At 21.3% G+C, this 9,512-nt stretch overlaps 2 protein-coding genes across 4 annotated transcripts in view; both read left to right on the top strand.

Annotated features, from left to right (window-relative positions):
• The first annotated feature begins 111 nt into the window (after positions 1 to 111).
• LOC122498071 (probable enoyl-CoA hydratase) lies at positions 112 to 3,402 on the top strand. Its single transcript, XM_043605622.1, has 4 exons — positions 112 to 377; positions 968 to 1,221; positions 2,475 to 2,769; positions 2,993 to 3,402. The coding sequence occupies exons 1-4, from the start codon at positions 260 to 262 to the stop codon at positions 3,265 to 3,267; spliced, it is 942 nt and encodes a 313-aa protein (XP_043461557.1). The 5' UTR covers positions 112 to 259; the 3' UTR covers positions 3,268 to 3,402.
• A 59-nt stretch (positions 3,403 to 3,461) lies between these two features.
• LOC122498070 overlaps positions 3,462 to 9,512 on the top strand; it is a 202,994-nt gene continuing 196,943 nt past the window's right edge. For all 3 annotated transcript variants that reach the window (XM_043605619.1, XM_043605615.1, XM_043605617.1), the window contains exon 1: positions 3,462 to 3,774. The gene's annotated coding sequence lies outside the window, so the exon portion shown is untranslated. The remainder of the gene's footprint in view (positions 3,775 to 9,512) is intronic.

Raw genomic sequence — 9,512 nt, 5'->3', positions numbered from 1 at the left:
TTTTTTTTTAGAAATTTGTTTTGAATTAAATCAAAGTTGACCGGAAGTGTTGGTATGACTGATTGTCAATTTCACTACTGCGCTATTGGCACTACTGTTGATGTTGATCAATCTAACCTAACCTATACTGTTTTTGTTCCTTTGCACGTGAAAACAAAAAACAATATTTTTCCTATCATTTTTTAAAGGATTAGAAATAGTTGGTAAATTAAAGGATTCTTTTGGATTGTTCATTAAAGTTAAATAAAGATATACAATAATGTTTTTTACAAGAAGATTGACAGTTTTGTGTAAACATTTAAAACAAAATTTACAACGAAATTTGACCACCGAAGCTCCTGTTGTCACTAATGTATCGATTTCAAAACCCGAAGAAGGTGAGATTATATACGCTAAAAATAATTAATTTTACAATAATAAATAAATTATCCTACATTTAGTGTATAAATATTTATAAAAGTTTGATTTTTCAAAGTTTCGCATGTAAAAAAACTAACCTAAAAATTAAAAAAATATCCGCAATTTTTATTTATAAAAAAGAACATAGAATTGAATATATCAATAAAAATTAATTAATATTTGTTAACAATACGTAAATAATATTTTTTGACAACAAAAATTTTAATTTTGGTAGAAATTTAGTTATTTTAAAAAATTTTAATAAAATCTTCGGAAAAATTCAATTATTTTTATAAACAGCAAAATGTTTTGCAGAAATTATTTTCATAAATAATAAATTTTATTTTATTTTATTTAAAATTTATTTCGAAACATTCAATTATTTTCATAAATAATAAAATTCAAATTCAAGTTTTTTTTTTAACTTTTGTGTAATTGATTTTAATTAAATTTCCTACGTATTTATTCTTTTCATAAAGAGAAGATGGAGAATTAATTGATTTATTAGAAACAATTATTTTTGACTATTTATTGTGATAATAAAAGAATTTTTGTTTTGTTCATTTAGAAAGAACAGTGTTAGTGGAGGTGGACAATCAAGTAATGACAATTGGCATAAATCGTCCGAGTAAAAAAAATAGTCTTGACTTTTCGACTGCACAATATCTTTCAGAAGCTTTAGACACTTTTGAAGCAAATCAAGAAGTCAAAGTTGGCATTCTTTATGGAACAAATGGCAATTTTTGCGCTGGTTACGATCTTCATGAAATTGCCAAACATAATGAGAAATCAGATAATCTTTTGCCACAATTTTCTTCTCTGGTAAAATTTACAAAATTTTTCTCTAAAAAAATTAATTATTACTTCAATTCTTGAAAATTTTTGTTTTAAATTAAAAATTTTTAATATTTTTAATTACATATTTTCTAAATTAAATGAATTAAAATTTTTTAATATTTTTAATTATTTTCTAAATTAAATGAATTAAAATTAATTGAAATAAAAACAAATTTTCATTGTTAAAATTTAATTTTCTTACTTTTAAATTTAAGTCTTGATTTAAATTAATTTAATTTAATTTATTTTAATTACCAATTTTATTGACAAATACTAAGACATTTGTAAGTAAAATTAGTAATTTATCTAAATTAAATTCATACTATTTTCTATTTTTTAATTAAAATTTTTCTATATTTGTTTTCTTTTTATTTTTAAATGTCAACTTCAATTTTTGAATAATTTCAGATTCAAAATTAAAAACAATTCAATTATTAACTAATTTACTAATTAATTATTATTGTTTATTATTTTTTAACATTTTAATAAAATTCTTCACAAGAATTTAATAATTTCCATAAATAATAAAATTCTTCCTAAAAATTAAATTATTAATATAAATAGTGAAATTCTCCCAAGGAATTCAATTACTACCAAAGGTTTTAATAATCTTGAAGAGAATTCAATTATCTTCATAAATTATAAAATTATTAGTAGAAATTTGATTATTTTTATAAATAGCAAAATTTTTTACATGAATATAATGTTAAAAATTTTGATTATATTCTTGTCAAGAATTCAATTTATTGTTTTCATAAATAATAAAATTCTTCTCAGGAATATGATTATTATAAAGAATTTTGATAAAATTCTTATAAAGAATTTTAATTATTTAAAAAAATTTTAATTGGAATTCAATCAGTTTTTTAAATTTTGAATAACATTTTTCGAAAAAATTAAATTATTTAAAAATATATTTAAAAATCATTTGTAAGAATTTAATTATTTTAATAAACTAGTAACATTCTTTGCAAAAATTAAATTATTTTTATAAATAATAAAATTGTTAGTTTATTTATTTTGTTCCTTTTATTTCTATTTAATTTTCTATTTTTTGTTCTCTATTTTATTTTTGATCAATAGTTTAAATTTTTTAATTTTACGTATAAATTATCCAGAGTTTGGTGCAATAAAATTCTTTTTTCAAAATTTTGAAGAAATTGTGAAAATTAAAGATATTGAATTTATTTTTTATGAAAAGAAAAAGTAATTTTAAAAATATTAATATTTTTTTTCAGAGTAGTAGAGACAGTCTTATTAAGAAGCCGCTGATTGCGGCCGTGGAAGGTTTCGCGATTGATGTGGGTCTTGAACTTGCCTTGATGTGTGATTTGAGATTAATTGACGAGACAGCTTCACTTGGTTTTCTGAACAGAAGATTTGGAATTCCCATAATGAGTGGAGGAACTGTGAGACTTCCAAAACTTATCGGTTATTCCCGAGCGATGGATATGATTTTAACTGGAAGGCTCATTAATGCCACTGAGGCTTTTCAATTCGGTCTCGCCAATCGTGTTGTCAATTGTGGATGTGGTAAAGAAATTAAAATTATTTTTTTCAATTTAATAGTTTTTTTTTGCAGATTTTTGATTGATTTTTTTTTATTAAATTTTCCTTTGTTTAAAAAAAGTTGTTTCTTTAGGAAAAACCTCTTTGAAACAATTTTTTCTTTTCCGTATTCAAATTCGCTTCTTCAGTCAGTATTTAAAAAATTTATTTAAAAAAAATAATTAACTTGTCGATTTTTTATTTACAGCCGTAGGTGAATCTGCCGTTTTGGCGAGTAAACTGACTTTTCATCCACAAGAAGCTTTACTCGCTGATCGTTTATCGGCTCATCATGCAACATTTTCCGCAATTCACATTGACGAGGCGCTGCAATTCGAAAAAGACTGCGCCTCAAATCCTCTGTTCAACGAGGGTGTTCGGGATGCAAAGAAATTCTCCGAGGAAGGAATCGGAAAACATGGAAAAATCGTCAATTTTTACAAAAGAGAAGAAGTAAAAGATATAAGGGATGATCTACTATAAACAAAAAGAATCTCTCCCCAAAAAATTGAGCTTAATCTCAATCTTTTCATCCCTTTCATCCCCTTTATTGACAAACTTGTAAATATAATTTAATTTTTCAATAAATAAGCCGAAAAAAAAGAATTTTTCTCCAAATTGCTAATTTTTTTTGCTCTATTTATTTGCTTTTTTTTTGTTACAGTGTTTATAAAGAAAAAAAAAACCTCCCCATCCAAAAGAAAATTAGTGGACACTGATTTGAAAATTTGCAAGAATAATTAAAATTTGGAAGATATAATTAAAAAAGTAGTTTCAAATCCACTTCGGGAAACTGATGTTAAATTGAAAGTCGAGAGAAAAGTGATCATTAGCAAACAAGTGGCAATTGAGTTGAATTTTCGCAGCCTAGTTAATCTCCAGTTGAAATGAATTTTCATTGTTTCGTCAAATTGGAAGTATTTGAGACAGTAACGTTTGGTCTCGCTCTTGATGACGAAAATAGTATTTAAATACTAAAAAGAAAACACGGTAAATTTATTATTTCTATTTTTATTATAATTTTTTAATCAATCGGTACATTTCTTATCATGGGAAAAAATTAAATTTTATGTCTAAAAAATGGAGATTCGTCAACATTTTCTAAAATCTATTTTAAATTGAAATTAACAAAATATTTTTTATCAAAGAATTTCTATTTTTTCAATAAATAATTATTTATTTTTGAGAATTTCTATTCGAGTGAATTATTCAGGGTTGCCACAGGTCGGAGAATTCAGGGAAAAATGAGTGAATTTTATCAAAAGTACTGGAAAAATATTCAATTTCCAGAATTCATAAGCCTGAAAAGATTTAATTTAATTAAAAATTTTTTCTACTTTTAACAATAATTGAACTTTATTAGTAGGATTGAAATTATTTTAAAGAATTTTAATAATATTCTTTGCAAAAATTCAATTATTTTCATAAATAACAAAATTCTTTGCAGGAATTTAATTATTTTAATGAATTTTAATAAAATTCTTTGCAAAAATTCAATTATTTTCTAAAGTAACAAAATTGTTCGCAGGAATATGATTATTTTAAAGAATTCAATAATCTTCATAAATAATAAAACTTTTGTCAGGAATTTAATTATTTTAATGAATTTAAAAAAAAAATTCTTCGCAGAAATTCAATTACTGTGTAAACTTTAATAACATTATTTACGAGAATTCAATTTCAATTACATTTCGTGAAAGAATTTAATTATTTTTATAAAAATTCCATAAAATTCTTCAAAACAATTAAATTAGTTTCAAAAATTTGAATAACTTTCAAAATTAAATTATTCAAAAATTAAATTATTTCAGATTCAAAATTACAAAAATCACAAAATGTAATATAAAAATTTATTAAAAAATTTTAGCTTTTTAAATAGAAAAAATTTCACACTTTAACGTAAAATTGTAGAAAATAAATTAATTTCTACATTTTTTTGCAATAACATTAACACAAAACTTATCCTCTAAATTTAAACTAGTAAAAATTTGAACTAATTAGAACAAAAGTGATATAAATTTAAGTTAATTTTTTAATTGTACATAGAACAAAATTTTAAAATAAATAAAATTCTGTTTTTCTTAGAAAATAAGTTTTAAAAAAACCGCATTTTGCATTAATATTAATCAGTTTTTTTATATTTAAAGAGTATTTTTATATTTTTATGTTTAGAATAACTATTTTTATATTTCAGAATGTTAAATTAATATTACTAATATTATTAAGAATTTGAATTTCAAAAAGTTTCAGAAAAGTTGAATATAAAAAAATTTTAATTAAAAATTCTGATGAACTTAGTTTTTTGAAACATTTTTATTCAAATTTCTTTGAAATAGTAGTTTTTTTCTTTTTTTGTATTTTATGGATTGAAAAATTTTCAAATTATTGAAATTTCATGAAACTAAATAAACAAGTGAATTTCAAAAATATTTTAGATGGACTTTTTTTCCTAAATAATTGAATTCTTAAGGAACTTTTTCAAAAATAAAAACAATTAAATTAGAGAAGAATTTTAATTAAAAATTCGAGAAAATAATTGATTCGAAATCTTGAAAATAATTTTGGATAAGTTACAGTAGCAATTATTATTACAAATAAAGATATTCAAAAATAAATGGAATACAAAATTTTTTGTGTCTCTAATTATTTTTAGAGAGAAGTAAAATATCCTTTAGGGCTGGAAATCAGGGAAAAATAAAATTTTTGTGGCAACTCTGAACTATTTTAATTTATTTAAGTAAAAATAATCTCATAATAATTGAAAATTCAATAGATTTCAATTTATTTAGATAAAAAATGAATTGAATACAAATTCGATTCTTCGATTGCTTGGAAAAATTTTCTTACATAAATGAAAATTTTTGCAAGAAGAAAAATTTTATTTTCTATCTGATAATGAAAAATTAAATTAGAAAATGAAATATTTCGATAAAATAGATTTTAAGGGAATATTGTTTTTCGAATACGCGCAAGCGCAATTAATTTTTCGCAAAACTCTACCACGACTATTCTGGTTTGTGTTAATCGATGCGTTCAACTATTTTGTGGCGGAATAATTCCTCTCTCAATAATCGGGAATTTCATATTAACGTTAAACAATAGGAAAAAAATTTAATTGGCGAAAGTAAAACAAGACAAGAGAGCTACCGTTACGACTATGATGAAACGAGTGCAGGTGGCAGTGAATGATTATGCAACATCCCACCTCTCTTCTCACAGAGAAAATTGACGTTGCACGACGTCGTCGTTCTCGACGTCGTCATCGTTCGAAATTGATAGAAAAAAAATTATTTTTTCCTTTTTTTTTCCTTTTTCTATAAATATCTCTTATTTCTATTTTCTACAAAAATAGTCTCATTAACGACTCTTCTTTCAATTCAAAGAGAAAAATTTTTTTTTCCTCTTTCTATCTCTTTTTTTTACTAAATAGTCTCTAATTATTGAAGTGCATCCGTGAATTTTCTTCTTTGTGAATTCTCATTTTTTTATAACATTTCTTTTGAGAAAAATGATATATCTCTCTCTTGGTTTGTAGATTTTGTGTATTTTTTTTTCTTCTTCTTCTTCGACATTTTATCTCTTGGTGGTTGCAATTTTTCTTTTTATTTTGTAATTTATTTTATTTCTCGGTTTTTCCCATTTTTCTAACGCTGCTATCGATTTTACATTTAATTTTCTTTTTCCTCGTATATCGCGTTCTCTTTCTTTTGTTTCATTTTGTGTTCAAAACATTTTATTAATTCAATGAGATAAATTTTCCATTCTTTCTTTTTTCTTGTTTTTATTTCTAATTATTTATTTCTGGATGTTACAATTTTTTACTTCCAACTTAATTTAATTTTTGATTTTTGTATTTTAGTGTATAATTTTTTAAAAATATTTTTTGTACTGATTCTCGGATTTTAATTTAACAAAATGTAAGTTAATTATTTAATGTTAGAATAACAATAATAATAATAGCAAAAATAATAATAACAACAAAAATTCAATTATTATTTAATACTTTGAACAAAAGTAATATTGATTTTAATTTTTAATTTTCTCTTTTTCCATTTATTCAGCTGGTTTCTATTTCAAATTTCTCTTTCTATTTCAAATAATTGAAAATAGTTGGTTAATTTTCTATTTGATTCAGTTTTCAGTTTATTTCCAATTTTAGAATTTTATCTCTATTTTGAGATTTTATTTTTTATTTTCTATAAAAAACATATGTTTGCTTATTTACTTTTTCTATAAATGCGCCAGTAAAATTGCAATTTAAACAAATTTTAAATATAAATTTTCTATTCCCTTTTAAGTTTAACAAATTTTTTTTTTAATTCAATTCAATTATTTTCACTACAATTTTAATCAAATTTCTCTAAAAAATACAATTATTTTTAAAAATATTAAGTAAATTCGATTATTTTCAAAAATTTTAATATATATTCAATTATTTATAACAATTTTGATGAAATTTTTTTTAAAAAATGATTATTTTCAAAATATTGAGTAAAATTCCTTAAAAAAATTTAACAATTTTCAAAAATTCAGATTAAATTCTTTGAAACAATTCAATTATTTTTATGAATTGTAAAATCCTCCTCAAGAATTTAATTATTTTAATAAATAATAAAATTCTATAAAGGAATTCAATTATTTTGATAAATAATTAAATGTTTCGCAGGAATTCAATTATTCTTAATACAATTTTAATAAAATTTCTCTAAAAAATACAATTATATTTAAAAATATTATTTAAATTCAATTATTTTCAACAATTCTGATAAAAAATTCTTGGAAACAATTCAATTATTTTTATAAATTGTAAAATTCTTGGCAATAATTCAATTATTTTTGTAAATAATAAAATTCTTCTGAGAAATTCAATTATTTTCAATACAATTTTATAATTAAATTTCTGAGAAAAAATTGTATTATATTCAAGATAATTTTAATAAAATTTCTCTAACAAGTTCAATTATTTTTAGAAATTCTATAATAAAGTTTTTGTAAACAATTCAATTGTTCTCAAAAGTATTTAATAAAATTCTTTGTAAATTTCTATTACTTGCAAAAATTTTCAATTAAAATTACTTTACAAAATTACAAATTTTTTTACGAAATTTAATAAAATTCTTGAAAAAAAATGTAATTATTTACCAAAACTCTAATAAAATTGTTTAAAAGAATTTAATTTTCTATGAATAATTTAAATATAATTTAATAGGAAAATCGTTAATTAAAATTAACAATTAACATGATTATTTAAAAAAAAACTTAAAAGAAAATCTTCATAAAATTCAATTACTTTCAAAATATTCAGTAAAAATTAGTTTTAAAAAACTCCTTTATTTCCAAGAGAATTCAAATAAATCCAATTATTTTACAGAATTTTAATCAAAATCTTGCCAAGAATTAAATTATATTTAATACAATAATTTTAATTACATTTTCTTCGAAAGAATTCAATTATTGAAAAAAATGTTGATAAACTATTTGAAATGAATTTAATTATTTTCAAAATTTTTTTTATAAATACTTTACAAGAATTCAATAATTTTCAGTACATCGACAATTTAATTAATCATTTCTGAAAAGTAATTGAATTCTTGAATAGAATTTTATTCCAACTTTTTAAAATAATTGAATCCCTGCAAAACAATTTATTATTTCTACAATTAATTGAATTTTTGCAAAAATTTTAAAAAATAAGTGGATTTTTGAGAAGAATTTTATTAAAATTGGATTTAAAATAATTTAATTCTTTTGGAAATAATTTAATTTTCCCTGGAATCCAATTATAATTGTATTTAAAATAATTGAATTCAATTTATTGTTAATTTTTTCCATTTCAGTCATTTCGTAGCATTCAATTCTTTGAATTTTTAATATTTATCTCGAAGAAAAGATTTTAAAAATTTTATGAAGAAAAAATATTTGTTTTATTTTTCTTTCTCTCAAATCGTTTATAAAAAGTAGACTATGTTATTTTTCCTTTTTAACAATTTTTCTTTTTACTTTATTATTTTGAAAAATATATTTTCCTCTTTAATGTTCTTGTTCTATTTTTCATCTCTTGAATGTTTGCTTGTCCCATTCATCTTTCAACATCTCTTGGTACTTTTTTTTTGAGGTTGTTGAATCTTTCTTTCTTTCCTTTTTTTGTGAGACCAAAGCCAAGAAGCTCATCTCATCCTCTTTATATTATGTAGTTCATGAATCCCATTGCGACTGGTCCATTTTCTTCAGTTGTTTATAAAGGTGAACGTGGCAAACCGCGCAGTAAAATTTATGCAATTATTTGCAATACTCCCATAGACATGTATAATATACATATATAGAGACTATTTTTTCACCACCAAGATCTTTTGTATTGAAAACGTCAGTAGCTCTCTAAACATTAAAATAGTAATAATAAAATAATTGAAAATAAAAATAATATTTTTCTTTTAAAATTAAGAAAAAGGAAAAAAGTTTTTTTAATTATTATTTATTTTTTAAAATTATTATTTACTATTTTCAAAAAATATTATTTTTAATAATTTTAAATTATTACTAGAATTCTCTTGTTATTAATATTATTATCCTTATTATGCGTTTTCTTCTTTTTTTCATGAAAAGTGCGTAATACGGAATTTTCGTTGCATTTATGCAGTAAACATTGCATAATATTCTGCAATAATGAGGATTCATTTTATATGCTTTCTCGCACCTTTCTTATCGGTTCATCTCTTTATTAATAATGG

Source organism: Leptopilina heterotoma, unplaced genomic scaffold (assembly GCF_015476425.1).
Source record: "Leptopilina heterotoma isolate Lh14 unplaced genomic scaffold, ASM1547642v1 Lhet_141, whole genome shotgun sequence".
NCBI classification, from domain to species: domain Eukaryota; kingdom Metazoa; phylum Arthropoda; class Insecta; order Hymenoptera; family Figitidae; genus Leptopilina; species Leptopilina heterotoma.
Note: the sequence above shows the minus strand (reverse complement) of the source record. Positions and strands in the feature narration are given on the sequence as shown.

Bases quoted from the DNA above. Each gene is read 5' to 3' on its own strand.
- LOC122498071 (XM_043605622.1), top strand. From the start codon at position 260: ATGTTTTTTACAAGAAGATTGACAGTTTTGTGTAAACATTTAAAACAA. The intron at 378-967 runs GTGAGATTATAT...TTGTTCATTTAG, and splicing joins GATTTCAAAACCCGAAGAAG to AAAGAACAGTGTTAGTGGAG. The intron at 2,770-2,992 runs GTAAAGAAATTA...TTTTATTTACAG, and splicing joins TGTTGTCAATTGTGGATGTG to CCGTAGGTGAATCTGCCGTT.